Source organism: Agrilus planipennis, unplaced genomic scaffold (assembly GCF_000699045.2).
Source record: "Agrilus planipennis isolate EAB-ADULT unplaced genomic scaffold, Apla_2.0 scaffold5, whole genome shotgun sequence".
NCBI classification, from domain to species: Eukaryota; Metazoa; Arthropoda; class Insecta; order Coleoptera; family Buprestidae; genus Agrilus; species Agrilus planipennis.
The window spans coordinates 474733-495317 of NW_020442468.1; the positions used below are offsets into that span (position 1 = coordinate 474733).

Below are 20585 nucleotides of genomic sequence, written 5' to 3' on the forward strand. Positions count from 1 at the left end.
GAGAGAGAGAGAGAGAGAGAGAGAGAGAGAGAGAGAGAGAGAGAGAGAGAAAAGGTAGAAATTAGGACAAAGGATGGGCAGTACACTCACACTCAGTAAAGGGTGGTGTGGGACATTAGTTAATTCCAACCTTAATATTCTAGTGAATCCGCATTTTTGTTTTGTGAATGGAGATAGCTATACAAAATGACGTTACAAGCCTGGGTAGGTACTTAGGAAACCATATTAGTGACCAGTCAGGGGGGAACAGGTCTTCAAAAATACCAAGCTTGGTCACAGGGGTGCAGGGAGGTTTTATGTTTTCGTCACGTACTCAATATACTCTAGAGAAATCAAGCGTTTTTTTTCGATATTTAAAATGATATTTATGAATTACTACATGAAAACTAGAGGGTAGGTTTTGGCATATACTACGGGTCACATAATGTGGATTCCCTTACGCTAAAACCATACATACATAGAACATTGTTACACAGTTATACGTGAATGTTGAAATTTCTGGATGGTCTATTCGGGAAGGCAGTATATAGGTATGTTTTCTGATTTGAACGGAATTGCGAAATCAAATTGCGCCACATGCGATCCTAGTATTGATGAATAGTCAAAAGAAGTTTAAAGTTGAAAAATATTTTCTTATTCGTTATAGTTAGTAAGGTGTTTATCACATTAAGAAGATGATGAAGTAAACATATTATTTTTAATGTGTTTTCTTAAACATTTATCAACCTTGGCTTCATTCCTTGTACCTAATTATCTGTTAATAACTAATAAATAATTATTGGCCCTTGATTTCAAATAATACTGAGCACAACAGGCCTATCAATATAATTCAAATTAATAATAGAGAAACCAGAAAAGTATCTATCAATATGAATAAGGTTTTTATGGTTGTAACTCAAAATTAGTACCTATATTTTTTTGATAGGAGAAAGAGCGAATCCAATGACTAGATAATTTCTTTTTTATTGATTTCATACAGAATATTTATTATCAACTGGCTTTGACCCGCGACATTCATCCAGGTGAAGCGATATAAGGTATCGATTGAGACCTAAATGTCACCTTTTATTCGACACCTACATATTTTGATTCTAGTCTTATTGGCCTAATAACCATTTATTTACCCAATAATTTAATAAAGCCTTGTCAGGGTGTTCAGAGCATACAAATAGGCAAAAATTAAAGTTAACTGTAATTTTAAGACATCCCCGGTTGATATAAATGTTTTCCAAGCTTTTCCTGACTGAATACTTGAGGCCAGTCGGAAAAGCAAGAGTCGAGAAGCTGAAACTTTAGTTCATACGAGGTTTGTGGTGGACCTAAACGTATCGATAGGCTCCTGCTATTCGATTTTTACTAATGATTTGGGCATGAGACGGGTTGCCGTAAAATTCGTACCAAAACTGCTCAATTTCGACTAAAAACAGCATCGCATAAACATTGCTAAGGAACTGTTGGACCAAAGCTCAATCATCCCAATGGATTGCAGGAGCGTGGTGTATCATGAGTTCTTGCCACAGGGTAGAACGGTCAATAAGGAATATTTCCTGCAAGTTATGTGCAATTTGCGCGAAGAAACGCCCGGATTTGTGGAAGAATAAAAATTGGCTTTTGCACCATGATAACGCTCGTGCTCACATATCGTTGCTTGTGCGCCAAAAGCAGCACACAAATAATGCCCCAACCACCGTATTCCCCAGATCTGCCCCCCTGTGACTTTTTGTTGTTCCCGAAACTGAAGATGCCCATGAAGGGACGACGCTGCACTATGATTGAGGAGATAAAGACGGCATCGAAGGAATAGCTGAACAAGATCACAAAAAAATAATTTTTGAAGTGCTTCGAGGATTGGAAAAAACGTTGGCACAAGTGTATAATATAGATAATATCTGATTGGGATTACTTTGAATTGGAACAAAATAGGTATTCATGAATGAATAAATAATTTTTGAAAAACCACAAAATTCGGGATACTTTTTGAACAGGCCTCATACATAATATGCGTATAGATATAAAGTTACCCCGAAAATGATGAATAATTTCCTCAAAAGAAAAATGAAACATGTTAATTTTTTGTAAAAATATAAAAAAAAAACATTTCACTCACCTCTTAAAAAGAAGTCTTTTACGGTTTCCTTTCCAATGCCGGTATTTGAACCCGTTACAATGGCAGTCTTGCCATCCAAACGGGCCGAGGACGTGCATTTACCGCTGAACAAACGCATTTTTTACAACACCACAACAATTAATTCTCACGATGGTTCGTCAGTCGTTTTTATACAGAAAAAACAACCGATGCAACATGTTCCGTCGCTATTCGCCGAAACGCCGTAAGCACGGTTCTCAATAATACGCGTTTAGTTATTTAAGTTACAATAGTTGTACATATTTTTAATTGTGAATAGTCTCGATCCTTTAATAATAAAACTAGTAAAAAAAAAAAGATGTAAATTNATTTACCGCTGAACAAACGCATTTTTTACAACACCACAACAATTAATTCTCACGATGGTTCGTCAGTCGTTTTTATACAAAAAAAACAACCGATGCAACAACAGCAAACTAACTTATTCACTAAAAAACACTGGACCCCACAATAATATCACGTGTCTTTCGAATAGAATTCTAATATATGCGCAATCAAACTTACGGTTTATCGGTCTGTTGTTTTACATTAATAGTTTAGTAACAAACGTAGTGGATTGTGTGGTTTCTCATGCATCCAGGTTGGTATCAGGAGAGTATTACAATTCTCCGTCGCGGCTCGGCTTCGCGTTAAATCGACACCCACAAGGATATTTGTACATACATCTACATGAATATATATATACCTATGTACAACGCACTTTATATTATGTGTACATAACAAGCCGCTCCAATGGATGAGTTCACAACAGTTCAGTCAATAATCAAGGCGAAAAGTACATAACAAAACGGAAGGACGCGATTCCTTCACGTTCCTATCCGTACGCGTTACTTTTTGCAAAGCAGAACAAGCCGGAACGCAAAGTGTAAATTACTGAAATGACAAAATTTTGACAACGTCTAATGATAGTATGACAGATTTCGTACTTAAAAAGTTGTTTTTTTTTGTTAAACTTTTATTGAAACGGTTACATAATCCATATCACATCGTATCACTGTATGTATGTAGTAGCGACAAGTTTTAATCTAAGTAAATATATGAAATCCTTGAACAAGATAAAACCCAAGAGAAGTACCAAAACTACTAAAGTAAAAGTTTCGCATCACGATTTTTTCGAAATGACTTAAAATGGAACAATTACTGCGGAAAACTTTCATGAACTTTTTGCAAATAGAGTTGAATAATGTCTGATCGAAAAGGAATGATAACAAATGCTGCATTTACAGCCTCACCTATGCAATGAGACAAGAAAAGCCCATAGGGGAACGGGAGAGCTTTTACCCTCCATAAGCGAACCTACCCTAAGTACCACAACCTACAATAACCAAACTAATACTTATGCAGGACTTGGTGAAGAAGAAAAAGAACAAATATTTCAACAGAAATGTACCCTCATTAGTCTGGTTATATTATGAATTTAAATATTATTTCTTTCATAGATTCCTCAATAATTTGAATAAACCAAAAAACCTTCAAGTTAGTTACTGATGGGTTGTATTTTATACCACTGGGTTGTATCTTTGATTTTTTGCATAATTATTTCAACTGCTGGTCGTGCTAAGGAAGACACATCTGCTAACGGGTTTACCATAAATTATCTTCCTCTTCCACCCACATAACGGTACAGTAACGCGTTGCTTAACCCCTCCACCTCACCACTCCATTACGGAACTAGTTATAAAAGTTTTGGGCCCGATTGAAAGAGAAATTTATTCACTCAATAGAACGTTTTCAACCACTCGTCATGCAATCCTGACCTAGTGGAAGTGGCTTCAGTCTTTTTCCTGAATTGAAAGAGTTGCCACAAGGGCAATATCTCCAAACTAAGGATGAGCAGACAGTAAGACAACGACAAGACTCATTAATGTTATCAAAATTTTATGAAATAAGCTTTCCCAAGGCTATAACAAATACCTATGTGGTTAAGATGATTATGTCGAAAAGTAACCATAAGTATACAAAACTATTAGTAACGAAACGTAGACAACTTATTGTCAACTGAAATAGTATTTAATCTTCATTTGTGTAGTATCCATCTTGACCAATAGAGCTAATGAACAATTACAATTAGTTCTTCCGACCTTCCTCACATTTTACTTCATTCAGGATTTCATAGAACCACTGTTCCAAGGGAACAGGTGGAGTTGGTCTATATTTTGTCCGTTCTGTCGAAGCGCTGATGAGGTCCAGCAAGATGAAAATTGAGATCCATGAAACACTGTCTCAAGACAGCAGGTAGAGTTTGTCTGCGTTCTGTCGAAACTTCTGCAACAAGCTGAGAAGACCAAGCAAGATCCATCCCGATCCATAAAACACCGTCTTCAGGCAGCAGCTCCAGTTGGTCTGTGTTCTATCGAAACTTCTGCGACAAGCTGAGAAGACCCAGCAAGATCCATCCCGATCCATAAAACACCGTCTTCAGGCAGCAGCTCCAGTTGGTCTGTGTTNGTAAATTATTTAATACTTGACCTACAAATAAAAATTGTTTTGCAAATGGTCCCACAAGAAATTATTACTTGAAGGTTGATAGGTATTACTTACAAATATATTTTTACTGCTTGTTTTCAACATATATAAATTTGGGTTTAAAAAGTTTGAGCTTTGTACTCGATATCAATTACAATTTATCATTATTTTCACAATATTATCTCCAATGTAAGACCTTCCAAAATTATGATTTATGTATTTTTTGGTTTATGTTGGTACCTATACATTCAACGACTACATGCTTATTATATTCTACAGTTTTTAATTTACTATAAAATTTAATTTGTTTCAAGCGTAAAATTTTTATAATACACGCTACTTAAAACATTCCGATCTTTTTAAGTAGAGGAAGGGAGCGATTATCAGAAAGATGTGGTTGAAGAAACATATTCCACCCTACAGCGAATTATGTATTTTCGTTTGCACTACATGAACAGATAAATTCTGGCAAAGAAATGTGTAATTTCTACGTTTCTGCCTTACCTGTAAATAAATAACAGCAAAAATTGGTTGCGAATTAATAAACAATACTTTTGCCTTTTTAAGAAACGTTTTACTTTTTTATCATTATTACTCAAACCGATCTATACAAACACACCGTGTGTGGAATGTCATGTTTGCAAAGAATGTTACAACGGGATAACTTTTTAAACTTATAACTTTTATCTATTTTGATGTTACCAAAAGTAATACATCATATCTATACAGTTCATCATTAAAACTTGAGTGAGTTTATTTTAATTCACTTACTAAACAAATTATAGTCAAATCTCCTAAATGCAATCTGTTATGTTGGAATTAGATAAAATTCCAGTTAAGAAAAATGTGTGCTTTAGCGTCAAACTCTTTAATTTTTGTTTTAAACATATCGTTTTTACGTATGTATTAGCTATAAATGAGATTAAAATATGTAACTGCTGGCAGGTGATAATAATTTCTAATTTAAATACCTATCTATTTAACAAAATCAAAATAAGAATAAGAAGATCACGAACAAGTACAATTACATACTCTTAATGTTGTATTTATCTGACCGCTACAATCCCAAAACTTAATCAGAAGTAGGTTAATGAAAAGTTTGTCTCTTTATGATTGGTCTTGGTTTTGCACTATCACAAGACCAAAACCAAGACCATGACTGTCTTTATACTTTCAAGATCAAGAACAAGATCCAATGAACAAGACCAAGACTAAACGACAAACTATTACTTCCTGTGGATTTATGAGTTAAAACTATTGGAAGCAATATGAAGATTGGAAAAACTTTGGCGGTTGTTGTAGAACAAACAGAATAGCTCAAAACCCCAACGCCAAAACACGACACTGTAGTTGTCCGAAGCACTTTTCGTGTTTTGGCGTTGGGGTTTTGAGCTATTCTGTTTGTTCTATTGGAAGCAACTTTAATATAGCTATTCTTTTCATTAAACAAAACACTTTTAGTAATTCAAATTATTAGTTTGCTTTACTAGATATGAACACTTTATCATCATAAGGTCGTCAGTCCTAAAACTGGTTGGATACGCACCTTCACTCTTTCCTATCCTGAGCTAGTCTTCGCGTTTCCCTAAAACTAGAACAACCCACATCCTTAACTATTTCCGAACAGTAATCTAATCTAGATCTACCTCTACACCTCCTAACTCTCTTTTCTTCCTATAATATGTTTCTGACTAGACTTTCATGCCTGAGAAGGTGTCCTACCAACCTATCTCGCCTATTTCTTATTGACTTCCATAGAGTCCTCCGTTCTCCTACACTTTTTAATATCTCTTCATTTCTAACCTTCTCTATCCACGATATCCTCATCATTCGTCGGTAACACTACATTTCGAACGCTTCTAACCTTTTCTTTTCCGCCGCACCCACCGTCTACATTTCGCACCCGTACAGCGCCGGTCTCCAAACACCTTTAACAATCTTTTTCGAATTTCTAAATAAACCGTTCGCAGACATTAAACACTTAAGACAAAAAAAACTTCACCAGTGTTTGAAAAGAGGGATCTGTACGAATTTCCTTCAATTAACTGTTCTTTATTCCTACGTCTGAATACCACATGGTTGAAATATAGAGACAAACTAATTCTTTTTCGATATTATTTACTTATTTCAAATACCTTGTACCATTTTGTTCGCTAAAAGGTCCACTTATGCGCTAGAGGAAGGGTCAATTTATTCATTTGAGTTTTCATAACACACATGTGACAAAAGTCACATGTATGACAGAAATTTCAACATAAATTTACGATTATTATGTCGGTAAATAGAAAAGTTTGTGCTTAGAAGAATTATTAAAAAAACAAGTACCAGATAAAGTCAGACCAAGTCTTAACACGCAAGACCAACACAAAGACCGAGATTAGGACAGTTTTGGTCTTAGTCTCACTTTGTTCATCACTATTTTTAATTGTATCGCCTATTCTACGATAATGATCATGAAGTGATGATGAATTAAAAATGAAAAAACAATGAAGGGAAAATATTACAGGTAACACATCACTGAATCCAAAAACTTTTTCAAAGCACATTGTAAGTAGGTACATATTAAATACCAATGTTTACGCAAATATACATACGTCTACTTTTGTAGCCACAAAGCAATTTTTCTTTCAAAAATACCTATTAAGTTGCTTACCTTGTAACCTTCTGGCTAATTCTTTCGTAAATAAAATATTTGCTAATTTACTTTGGCCGTACGCGCCAACTGCGCTGTAGTTTCTCTTCTCCCAATTCAAATCGTCGAAATTCATTTGACCTCCTGTAATTATAATAAAATAAGAAACCATAATATGTGTACAGATATTTACCACAGATACCAAGTGTAAATTCAGTATTAGTTCAGTCAACGGTTTAATGTACCTTTTGATATTAAAATTGACTTTGTTTATCAATTTCTCTCGAAATATTCAAAATTTGAATACCGAAACATGTTTCATAACATGTAGGTATCTATACAATATTTTTATAATTTAATAACAATATTGTCGTTAAAAAATTTTTTTGTTTATAGTAATTTATTAAATTTATTTCAACAACGGTCATGTAAGCTAAAGGTACCTACTATCTATTAATACACAACACCAAGACCTATTAGGAAAGACCAAGACCAAGATCGAATAAGCAAGACCAATACCAACAGGAAGACCGAGACAGTCTTAGTGTTGGTTTTGGTCTTACTTTGTTTATCACTATTAGTGAAAGATTTTTAATGGATTGTTACCTACGTTGATCTTTATCAATAAATTTTAGTTAAAAATAAAATCGTTCAGAGAAAACTTGTAATAGTTATCTACTATTAAACTTAAATTCACTTGTCGTCATGTTATATTAAACTAGCAGATACTGATTTATTACAAACCAATGCTGTATGCTTCCCTTTAAGAAATTTGATAAACCATTACATAATTCCATCAGAAGAAAATCATGAAATTGCTGATTGAATATTATGTAAATGCATTGTACAACTAATGCAATAGTGTATATAAGAAAAAACCCTTTTTAATGCAGAATAAACATGCATTTATAAGTAAAGTTGCCTTATATATCTATTCAGATTGAAGAATGCAAACTGTTCAGGGAGCTTTTAAGTTCAAATACTGACAGCATTACAAATTAGTACACATCTAATTAGTAACTAGATATGCTGGCATTAGTTACTGAAACAATTTTTTTCAAGTTAAGTAAATTAAACTATGTATCTATTTTTAAAATTATTGTCTATTGCGATTTACTGCAGTTGTAAATCCTAGATTTCTATTCACACACCATAGCAGCTTAACAATCTTATATTGAACAATGAAACCTTACATGTAATTGCTTTTACCTTGCTTAATCGTAGCAGTAATAAATTAAATTAAATTGCCTTGAACTGCATTTTATTTGAGAATATTCAATAAACCTTTCGATTATTATTATTAAACAAAACTTATTTGAAAGTTGGAGCAGATACTTAATATATACAAATACATTTGTCAGAAAAATGAATTCTAAGAGACATTGAAGATATCCTATTCTAACTATAGATGCAGAAACCGGAGTAATCAGAGCCAGGGAAAGTCCTATATTAAATGACAGTTCATAAACAGGAATGTCCAAAAGCCTTCAGGAACAACTTAATTAATCAAACAAAACTGTCATGGGACACGAATGAAGCTCTTTACGTCAATACTGATTATAAATTTTTGTCAAGGTATTTTGTAAAAAGAAAAACTGACAAACATCTCACAAATACATTCCGTGAACGCTATCTCGAAATGGTAATTTTAGGACTCCTGCTTGACATTAACACATTAGTTCCCGAAGTTTTTTAAACTGACTTCTATCATTACGTGAAACTGACCTGTCTACGTGTCAGTTGTTACGAAGATCACGAATAGGTATGTGTGTTTCGTCATTTGACGCTTGCGGTAGCGTCAGACGATAAGATAACGTGGCTGTCAAACTAGCAATTGACAGCTCGTCGCTCTACATAATACTCAATTAGCTTTTGAAATAAGTGGTTTCCAACGGGAATTTTCGTTTATTCCTGCCCTGAATGTTGATCAGTTTTACTAAAACTAGGTACTTACTATTATGAGCCAAAGAAGAGACGTTAACAATTCTGGCAGGTGCACTTTTGATAATTTTCGGCAACAAAAGTAGCGTTAGATAAAAGTGACCCAAATGATTGGTACCAAATTGCATTTCGAAACCGTCTTCGGTGCGGGTCAAGGGACACATCATGACCCCGGCGTTGTTAACTAAAATATTTATGCGATCTTCATTATTTTTAACTTTTTCGGCACAAGTTTTAATAGATTTCAAACTGCTTAGGTCCAGTTCTTCGACAACTATCTCTCCCAGGCCTGTTTTTCCAGTACATTGCTTTTTTATATCTTCAGCAGCTTCTTGTGCTTTTTCTGTGTTTCTACATAACATTAAAACTCGGGCTCCTGTAAGAAGAAGATAACAATTAAGTGCAAATGTTAATCTAATAGTAGGTACAAGAAGAAATTATATTTTCCGACCCAGTTTTTGAAAAGCTTTTCACATTTTCCAATTACTTTAATTTATGCCTGTTTCAGTTTAGAAAACCACTCAAAAACTGATTCTTTACCCATATTCAGTTCTTCCGATCAGTAATCTAGTTCAGGTCTACCCCTTACCCTCTTTTTGCTTCTAATATGCTTCTGATCAGCTAATTGTATCTGAGAAGGTATCCTGGTACCAAACTATCCCGCCAATTACTTAATAATTCCCACAACACTCTGTTTTCCTACCCTTTCTAATACCACCCCAGTTCTAATCATTTCTAGTCAATGTATTTTTAAAACCTTCCTTTAACACCACAAAAGCGATTCAAATGTAAAATTTGTAGTAGAAGATTCTGTAAATGTGAAATCATTAATTGTGAAATTTGTTATGATGATGGCATTCGGCATTCGGCGTGATTTAGATAGAGTGTAAATTCAACTGCAAGAAAAGGACTCGATCTGATTATGACATTGAAGAAATTGAAAGATTTGAGAAACTGAGGCACGCACGATCATTTAGAAAGGTAGGGGCTGGGAAGGGGGTGATTTTTCTATAGCACGAGAACAAATAATCAATAAAACTACTGGACATACTTGAAAAACATCGAATGAGTAACTATCGAAGTTTTGGATACAAGACTAACGAATTGCAAATGACGTATTTAGTTTTTTGAGAAATCTAGGAGAAGATAATTTGGAAATCAGTGTTACCACTTCCACATTAATGATGAATTATTCTAACATTTACTCCACAGATTGATGACATTAATTGGTCAGTTTCATTGAGATGTGTTGTTAGAAAATTATGATTTCTTGAACGACAATCGCATCAATAGCATTATTTTTGACTTTGCCTACAGATTCAACTAGTACTAAACATGTCAGTTATTTGAAAATTGTTAAAGAATATCACGAATGATGAGGATACCGTGGATAGAGAAGGTTAGAAATGAAGAGGTGTTAGAAAGAGTAGGAGCACAGAGGACTCTATGGAAGTTAATAAGAAATAGACGAGATAGGCTGCAAGGACACCTTCTCAGGCATGAAGGTCTAGTCAGAGACATATTAGAGGCAGAAACGGGAGTTAGGAGGGGTATAAGTAAGTCTGGATTAGATTACTTTTCACAAATAGTTAAGGATGTCGGTTGTTCTAGTTTTAGGGAAATGCGAAGATTAGCTCACAATAGGAAGAAGTGGAGGTGCATGTCTTAAGACTGACGACTTTATGATGATGATGAAAGAATATCGCTGAGTTTCCCTAGCTAAAACCTCATTTAATAATTTTTGTACCCTTTAGATGAACAGAAAGGAAATTGAGGATTCAAAGTTAGATAATTCAGTCTTTCTTTACATTACTACTACAATTTTTTCAATTGTACCCTTGAAAGCTTGCCAACCGGGTGTTATTTGTTTAAACCTCCACTGCAATCCACATAAACCGGAACTACTGTTATGAACACATTGTGAACACTTAGAGTCATCTGGGGTCTATCATCTATTATCATCTGTCTTAAGTATCTACACGAATATAACAATCATCCTTCATAATTACATCTGTTTAAGTGCTTACAGAAAAATAAACTATTACTTGACAATTTTGTGTTACGGCTTTGTTTATGACATAGTAAATAATGTTCATGAGGCAGTTATGAAGTAATTTACACCTTTAAAAATGAGATGCTGAAAGCCAGTAGGCATCAATTAATTTATCGAAAAAATATTGACTCGCTTGATCTTGATCATTGACAAGTTCTGACTGTTGCACATGTAATAAAAGAAGCCGTTCTCATTGCAAAGGTCGAAAGATTAATGAGTGTATATGACATAAACAACGTAGTGTCTTGTACAAGGACACTTTTTAACGTCAATTAAATTCTTATTATGTTACCTAGGAAATGAGTCGACATGAGAAACATGTAGGTGCCTACATGATGTGCATGACAAGGTTCAAAAAGTTAGCAAATCTTACACAATCTTTAAGCAGTAAACAGGTGTTTTTTCACTTATTTGGTAAGTTTTTAGACTGATAAAAAATACCTACGAAACGAAACTTGTGTGGAACTTAAATGAAGCACATCATCAACACATTAAGGTCGTCAGGCCTAAGACTGGCTGGACACGCACCTCCACTCCTTTCTATCCTGAGCTAATCTTCGCATTTCTCTAAAACTAGAACAACCCACATCCTTAAATATTCGCGAACAGTAATCTAATCTAGATCTCACTCTACTCCTCTTAACTCCCGTTTCCGCCTCTAAAATATCTCTGACCAACAATTCATGCCTGAGAAGGTGACCTACCAACCTATCTCACCTATTTTTTATTGACTTCCATACAGTCCTCTTTCACCTATTCTTTCCAATATCTCTTCATTTCTATCGCTCTATATCCAGGGATACGGATAGACGAATATGGAATGGTTGGTTCAACATATCTGAGTTAAGTATAAAATAAGTGAACTGTTAATGTTAAATATTACGACGATGGGAGAGAGAGAGAGAGAGAGAGAGAGAGAGAGAGAGAGAGAGAAAAGGTAGAAATTAGGACAAAGGATGGGCAGTACACTCACACTCAGTAAAGGGTGGTGTGGGACATTAGTTAATTCCAACCTTAATATTCTAGTGAATCCGCATTTTTGTTTTGTGAATGGAGATAGCTATACAAAATGACGTTACAAGCCTGGGTAGGTACTTAGGAAACCATATTAGTGACCAGTCAGGGGGGAACAGGTCTTCAAAAATACCAAGCTTGGTCACAGGGGTGCAGGGAGGTTTTATGTTTTCGTCACGTACTCAATATACTCTAGAGAAATCAAGCGTTTTTTTTCGATATTTAAAATGATATTTATGAATTACTACATGAAAACTAGAGGGTAGGTTTTGGCATATACTACGGGTCACATAATGTGGATTCCCTTACGCTAAAACCATACATACATAGAACATTGTTACACAGTTATACGTGAATGTTGAAATTTCTGGATGGTCTATTCGGGAAGGCAGTATATAGGTATGTTTTCTGATTTGAACGGAATTGCGAAATCAAATTGCGCCACATGCGATCCTAGTATTGATGAGTAGTCAAAAGAAGTTTAAAGTTGAAAAATATTTTCTTATTCGTTATAGTTAGTAAGGTGTTTATCACATTAAGAAGATGATGAAGTAAACATATTATTTTTAATGTGTTTTCTTAAACATTTATCAACCTTGGCTTCATTCCTTGTACCTAATTATCTGTTAATAACTAATAAATAATTATTGGCCCTTGATTTCAAATAATACTGAGCACAACAGGACTATCAATATAATTCAAATTAATAATAGAGAAACCAGAAAAGTATCTATGAATATGAATAAGGTTTTTATGGTTGTAACTCAAAATTAGTACCTATATTTTTTTGATAGGAGAAAGAGCGAATCCAATGACTAGATAATTTCTTTTTTATTGATTTCATACAGAATATTTATTATCAACTGGCTTTGACCCGCGACATTCATCCAGGTGAAGCGATATAAGGTATCGATTGAGACCTAAATGTCACCTTTTATTCGACACCTACATATTTTGATTCTAGTCTTATTGGCCTAATAACCATTTATTTACCCAATAATTTAATAAAGCCTTGTCAGGGTGTTCAGAGCATACAAATAGGCAAAAATTAAAGTTAACTGTAATTTTAAGACATCCCCGGTTGATATAAATGTTTTCCAAGCTTTTCCTGACTGAATACTTGAGGCCAGTCGGAAAAGCAAGAGTCGAGAAGCTGAAACTTTAGTTCATACGAGGTTTGTGGTGGACCTAAACGTATCGATAGGCTCCTGCTATTCGATTTTTACTAATGATTTGGGCATGAGACGGGTTGCCGTAAAATTCGTACCAAAACTGCTCAATTTCGACTAAAAACAGCATCGCATAAACATTGCTAAGAAACTGTTGGACCAAAGCTCAATCATCCCAATGGATTGCAGGAGCGTGGTGTATCATGAGTTCTTGCCACAGGGTAGAACGGTCAATAAGGAATATTTCCTGCAAGTTATGTGCAATTTGCGCGAAGAAACGCCCGGATTTGTGGAAGAATAAAAATTGGCTTTTGCACCATGATAACGCTCGTGCTCACATATCGTTGCTTGTGCGCCAAAAGCAGCACACAAATAATGCCCCAACCACCGTATTCCCCAGATCTGCCCCCCTGTGACTTTTTGTTGTTCCCGAAACTGAAGATGCCCATGAAGGGACGACGCTGCACTATGATTGAGGAGATAAAGACGGCATCGAAGGAATAGCTGAACAAGATCACAAAAAAATAATTTTTGAAGTGCTTCGAGGATTGGAAAAAACGTTGGCACAAGTGTATAATATAGATAATATCTGATTGGGATTACTTTGAATTGGAACAAAATAGGTATTCATGAATGAATAAATAATTTTTGAAAAACCACAAAATTCGGGATACTTTTTGAACAGGCCTCATACATAATATGCGTATAGATATAAAGTTACCCCGAAAATGATGAATAATTTCCTCAAAAGAAAAATGAAACATGTTAATTTTTTGTAAAAATATAAAAAAAAAACATTTCACTCACCTCTTAAAAAGAAGTCTTTTACGGTTTCCTTTCCAATGCCGGTATTTGAACCCGTTACAATGGCAGTCTTGCCATCCAAACGGGCCGAGGACGTGCATTTACCGCTGAACAAACGCATTTTTTACAACACCACAACAATTAATTCTCACGATGGTTCGTCAGTCGTTTTTATACAGAAAAAACAACCGATGCAACATGTTCCGTCGCTATTCGCCGAAACGCCGTAAGCACGGTTCTCAATAATACGCGTTTAGTTATTTAAGTTACAATAGTTGTACATATTTTTAATTGTGAATAGTCTCGATCCTTTAATAATAAAACTAGTAAAAAAAAAAAGGTGTAAATTTTATATACACAATTAGTATNAAAAAATTTTTTTGTTTATAGTAATTTATTAAATTTATTTCAACAACGGTCATGTAAGCTAAAGGTACCTACTATCTATTAATACACAACACCAAGACCTATTAGGAAAGACCAAGACCAAGATCGAATAAGCAAGACCAATACCAACAGGAAGACCGAGACAGTCTTAGTGTTGGTTTTGGTCTTACTTTGTTTATCACTATTAGTGAAAGATTTTTAATGGATTGTTACCTACGTTGATCTTTATCAATAAATTTTAGTTAAAAATAAAATCGTTCAGAGAAAACTTGTAATAGTTATCTACTATTAAACTTAAATTCACTTGTCGTCATGTTATATTAAACTAGCAGATACTGATTTATTACAAACCAATGCTGTATGCTTCCCTTTAAGAAATTTGATAAACCATTACATAATTCCATCAGAAGAAAATCATGAAATTGCTGATTGAATATTATGTAAATGCATTGTACAACTAATGCAATAGTGTATATAAGAAAAAACCCTTTTTAATGCAGAATAAACATGCATTTATAAGTAAAGTTGCCTTATATATCTATTCAGATTGAAGAATGCAAACTGTTCAGGGAGCTTTTAAGTTCAAATACTGACAGCGTTACAAATTAGTACACATCTAATTAGTAACTAGATATACTGGCATTAGTTACTGAAACAATTTTTTCAAGTTAAGTAAATTAAACTATGTATCTATTTTTAAAACTATTGTCTATTGCGATTTACTGCAGTTGTAAATCCTAAATGTCTATTCACACACCATAGCAGCTTAACAATCTTATATTGAACAATGAAACCTTACATGTAATTGCTTTTACCTTGCTTAATCGTAGCAGTAATAAATTAAATTAAATTGCCTTGAACTGCATTTTATTTGAGAATATTCAATAAACCTTTCGATTATTATTTTTAAACAAAACTTATTTGAAAGTTGGAGCAGATACATAATATATACAAATACATTTGTCAGAAAAATGAATTCTAAGAGACATTGAAGATATCCTATTCTAACTATAGATGCAGAAACCGGAGTAATCAGAGCCAGGGAAAGTCCTATATTAAATGACAGTTCATAAACAGGAATGTCCAAAAGCCTTCAGGAACAACTTAATTAATCAAACAAAACTGTCATGGGACACGAATGAAGCTCTTTACGTCAATACTGATTATAAATTTTTGTCAAGGTATTTTGTAAAAAGAAAAACTGACAAACATCTCACAAATACATTCCGTGAACGCTATCTCGAAATGGTAATTTTAGGACTCCTGCTTGACATTAACACCTTAGTTCCCGAAGTTTTTTAAACTGACTTCTATCATTACGTGAAACTGACCTGTCTACGTGTCAGTTGTTACGAAGATCACGAATAGGTATGTGTGTTTCGTCATTTGACGCTTGCGGTAGCGTCAGACGATAAGATAACGTGGCTGTCAAACTAGCAATTGACAGCTCGTCGCTCTACATAATACTCAATTAGCTTTTGAAATAAGTGGTTTCCAACGGGAATTTTCGTTTATTCCTGCCCTGAATGTTGATCAGTTTTACTAAAACTAGGTACTTACTATTATGAGCCAAAGAAGAGACGTTAACAATTCTGGCAGGTGCACTTTTGATAATTTTCGGCAACAAAAGTAGCGTTAGATAAAAGTGACCCAAATGATTGGTACCAAATTGCATTTCGAAACCGTCTTCGGTGCGGGTCAAGGGACACATCATGACCCCGGCGTTGTTAACTAAAATATTTATGCGATCTTCATTATTTTTAACTTTTTCGGCACAAGTTTTAATAGATTTCAAACTGCTTAGGTCCAGTTCTTCGACAACTATCTCTCCCAGGCCTGTTTTTCCAGTACATTGCTTTTTTATATCTTCAGCAGCTTCTTGCGCTTTTTCTGTGTTTCTACATAACATTAAAACTCGGGCTCCTGTAAGAAGAAGATAACAATTAAGTGCAAATGTTAATCTAATAGTAGATACAAGAAGAAATTATATTTTCCGACCCAGTTTTTGAAAAGCTTTTCACATTTTCCAATTACTTTAATTTATGCCTGTTTCAGTTTAGAAAACCACTCAAAAACTGATTCCTTACGCATATTCAGTTCTTCCGATCAGTAATCTAGTTCAGGTCTACCCCTTACCCTCTTTTTGCTTCTAATATGCTTCTGATCAGCTAATTGTATCTGAGAAGGTGTCCTGGTACCAAACTATCCCGCCAATTACTTAATAATTCCCACAACACTCTGTTTTCCTACCCTTTCTAATACCACCCCAGTTCTAATCATTTCTAGTCAATGTATTTTTAAAACCTTCCTTTAACACCACAAAAGCGATTCAAATGTAAAATTTGTAGTAGAAGATTCTGTAAATGTGAAATCATTAATTGTGAAATTTGTTATGATGATGGCATTCGGCATTCGGCGTGATTTAGATAGAGTGTAAATTCAACTGCAAGAAAAGGACTCGATCTGATTATGACATTGAAGAAATTGAAAGATTTGAGAAACTGAGGCACGCACGATCATTTAGAAAGGTAGGGGCTGGGAAGGGGGTGATTTTTCTATAGCACGAGAACAAACAATCAAGAAAACTACTGGACATACTTGAAAAACATCGAATGAGTAACTATCGAAGTTTTGGATACAAGACTAACGAATTGCAAATGACGTATTTAGTTTTTTGAGAAATCTAGGAGAAGATAATTTGGAAATCAGTGTTACCACTTCCACATTAATGATGAATTATTCTAACATTTACTCCACAGATTGATGACATTAATTGGTCAGTTTCATTGAGATGTGTTGTTAGAAAATTATGATTTCTTGAACGACAATCGCATCAATAGCATTATTTTTGACTTTGCCTACAGATTCAACTAGTACTAAACATGTCAGTTATTTGAAAATTGTTAAAGAATATCGCGAATGATGAGGATACCGTGGATAGAGAAGGTTAGAAATGAAGAGGTGTTAGAAAGAGTAGGAGAACAGAGGACTCTATGGAAGTTAATAAGAAATAGACGAGATAGGTTGCAAGGACACCTTCTCAGGCATGAAGGTCTAGTCAGAGACATATTAGTGGCAGAAACAGGAATTAAAAGGGGTAGAGGTAGGCCTAGGTTAGATTACTGTTCGCAAATAGTTAAGGATGTGGGTTGTTCTAGTTTTAGGGAAATGCGAAGATTAGCTCAGGATAGGAAGAAGTGGAGGTGCGTGTCCAACNAGACCCAGCAAGATCCATCCCGATCCATAAAACACCGTCTTCAGGCAGCAGCTCCAGTTGGTCTGTGTTCTATCGAAACTTCTGCGACAAGCTGATAAGATCCAACAAGATCGAAATCGCGATCCGTGTCTGGCAGTTTCGAGAGGGTACTGACCACCATGAACTTCATTTATCTTTATACTCTATGATTAGTTCAAACAACGATAGACTACTTTTCATGTTTGGTGGCAGCAAACATAAAATAATTCCAATTTGGATGAGATTGATTATATGACGATTGAACTTACATTAAACCCAGCAATCGCGCATTAAACGTGTGAATCAATGAAGCAAGAGACTACTTACAAAGTCAAATAGTGATATAGCTTTCCGAATTTCAGTAATTGCTGAACATTATTTAATCATAATCGCAACCGGGGTCATCAAAATTTTATATGTCCACGACTGAGATCCAACGTTTATAACAACACTTAATTAATCACACGCGTAATTCCGTCAATGCTTGAATAACATCCCTAAAACTAAAAAACATTTAAAATTATGATCTAAGATAATTTTTATAAACTTTACATAAAGGAGCAGGCACGAGTTGAAACTGGTGATTGCAAATTCGACTGACTTAATGACATTTTGTTGTTTAGAGTGATAAATTCAACCAGATGGATTTTATAGCTCTGACTGCAGCATGAGGCAGAAATCGCTTCAAGATGTGATCTTTTATTAAAAGAACTTACTACTACTTTAAGTATAGGAGGACATTCTAGTAACAAGGAAGTTTGTAGGTACATCTTCAAATATGCACGTCGTCAAGTGTTAATAAGAACAAACTTTAAAAATATCTTCTATCAAATTACATTGGTCACACACGGTCTACTCAGCGAAATGTATTGATAACCTTTTCAACTTTTACTTAGCAACTAAATTAATGGATAAACATAATTGCGCTCCTACGTTTTTGAAAATTGATAAATTAACTAAAGTTATTCTATTTGTATTAGCGCAAAATGGGACCAAAAGTTGGCAAGAAGTACTTTTGGTGAAACAATTGTTACTTGAGAAATAAAAGTGTGTGAAAATCTTGTCTTATTTTATATGGACATCAGGTAAAAGTCGAACTTTACTGTTGAATTATCAATGTGTTGTCCATGCACCGGAACAACATCCCAAAGATGGACATCAAACGGCTTCAAAATTGCTTGACATTAAGCAAGTAGCAACGATATAAACCAAGTCAAATAGCTCATTTTTGGAAATTTGCGAGAAAGATCAGTCTGTTTGATGTGATGAATCACTAAAAAGATGAAAATTTTTGTGTTCTCTTTCTTTCGTATTATAAAAATTCGAATAAGAGTTACTTCCTAACGTTTCGCTAGCATTAGTGGCGATCTTTTTCAGAGACCCTTCCACTTTGGACTCCGAATCCAATATCAGAGATGGAAGGACCTCGGACTGAATCAGAATATCATCAGTTCCACCTACTGACCGCGAAAGTCTTTACCAATTTGACGAAATAAATACTTCGAAAAATGTATTTCTTGTTGGCCTACATGTTTCATTCAGTAATAAATATGTACTTTACTATTAGGTCACACCCTTGGAGAGTCCTCGGATTTTGATGTACTTTGTTCGTTGATTGTACAAAGCCGACACCTTTGAATTTAATCAATAAATATAAGACTTTAGAAACTGATCTGTAAGAACTAGAACATCTTAAATAATAACGAAGATGCGGGACTAAATACGGTTACCAAGCAATGATTCCACTACTCTATGTTGGCGTAAGACCGCGTAATAGAGATAGAAAGCAAAATTATATTTGAAAATGTGTAGTATGTAAGAAATGTTTGACGTGACAACGTCTTATAATTCGATGGAGCCGGACGAAAAAACATGACTCATGCGGCGTTACCTCGCTCTGAGGCGTTCCATTTAAGGCTTGAAGTGCAAGCGAGAGCGCGGAACGAGCGACAAAGAGGCACAATCGCCCTCCGCGTTCGGCAGCGTTCGACATCTGTCTCTCTCCTACTTGAGTGAGCGATGCGTCCGCGTGGACAGCTGCTATACAATAATACATTTCCATTTACCTCCTTCTCTATATCCATACAAAATATCTATCAAACAAATAAAATAAAATTTTCTTTTGAAAAATGAAACCATTGCATCAGTATTTTCTTATGACGTTGTCACGTTCAACTATCGTCAGTAAACCGACTTTACAGACATCCGATTTTTTTTTTAATGAATTTTACAATGTCTTCATTTCTATCTAGGTACAACTGATTAAATGTATTGGGTTATTTTATTCGAATCAACAAATACAGTTAAATTGGTCACACCTAAATAGTTGACCTCAGTAAACTGAAGCCTTTCTTACTAACGAAAAAATATCATTAAAATCAAAATGAAAAGTAGTAATAAGGTACAGTTGTTTTAAAAACTATATAATTTCAATTTTAATTATTGGTCTGTATCACCGCAATTTTTCATTCCTCTACCGGACAAGCGCTTTCTTTATTTACATAAAATATCAGTTGATAAGGCTATTAAAGAAGATTTAAAGTGGTCGTGTGACTTTGAACTAACTGTTGTTGTTCGACTGTTGTCCAAGTTCTTATTCGCTGTGCTCGCAAAAGAATTGGTGTTCCAATTTATTTTAAAGTTTTATTTTTTCTTTCTTGATTATCTAAACGAATGGTAACTCTACAGAGAATCGAAACTAACGTTGAGAAGGCATCGTATTTCCGTCATCTTGAAGA

The 20585-nt window shown here is 34.6% G+C and overlaps 1 protein-coding gene and 1 long non-coding RNA gene across 5 annotated transcripts in view; both read right to left on the reverse strand.

The window, feature by feature from the left end:
• Positions 1-14464, reverse strand: part of LOC108734949 (retinol dehydrogenase 13) — a 27915-nt gene extending 13451 nt beyond the window's left edge. For 2 of the 4 annotated variants that reach the window (XM_025981312.1, XM_025981314.1), the window contains exons 1-3: positions 14229-14464; positions 9199-9561; positions 7266-7388 (exon numbers count right to left, since the gene is read on the reverse strand). In XM_025981312.1, the coding sequence (XP_025837097.1) occupies positions 7266-7388; positions 9199-9561; positions 14229-14346 (604 nt within the window). In that variant the 5' untranslated portion in view covers positions 14347-14464. Of the gene's footprint in view, positions 1-7265; positions 7389-9198; positions 9562-9774; positions 9800-14228 lie in introns of those variants that run through there. The other 2 variants (XM_025981313.1, XM_025981315.1) reach the window with 2 other exon arrangements.
• Positions 14465-16457: 1993 nt separating this feature from the next.
• Positions 16458-17567, reverse strand: LOC112906690. Its single transcript, XR_003232512.1, has 2 exons — positions 16749-17567; positions 16458-16535 (listed from the first exon to the last, which is right to left on the reverse strand). It is a non-coding gene; the product is annotated as an uncharacterized LOC112906690 (long non-coding RNA).
• Between the last annotated feature and the right edge of the window lie 3018 nt (positions 17568-20585).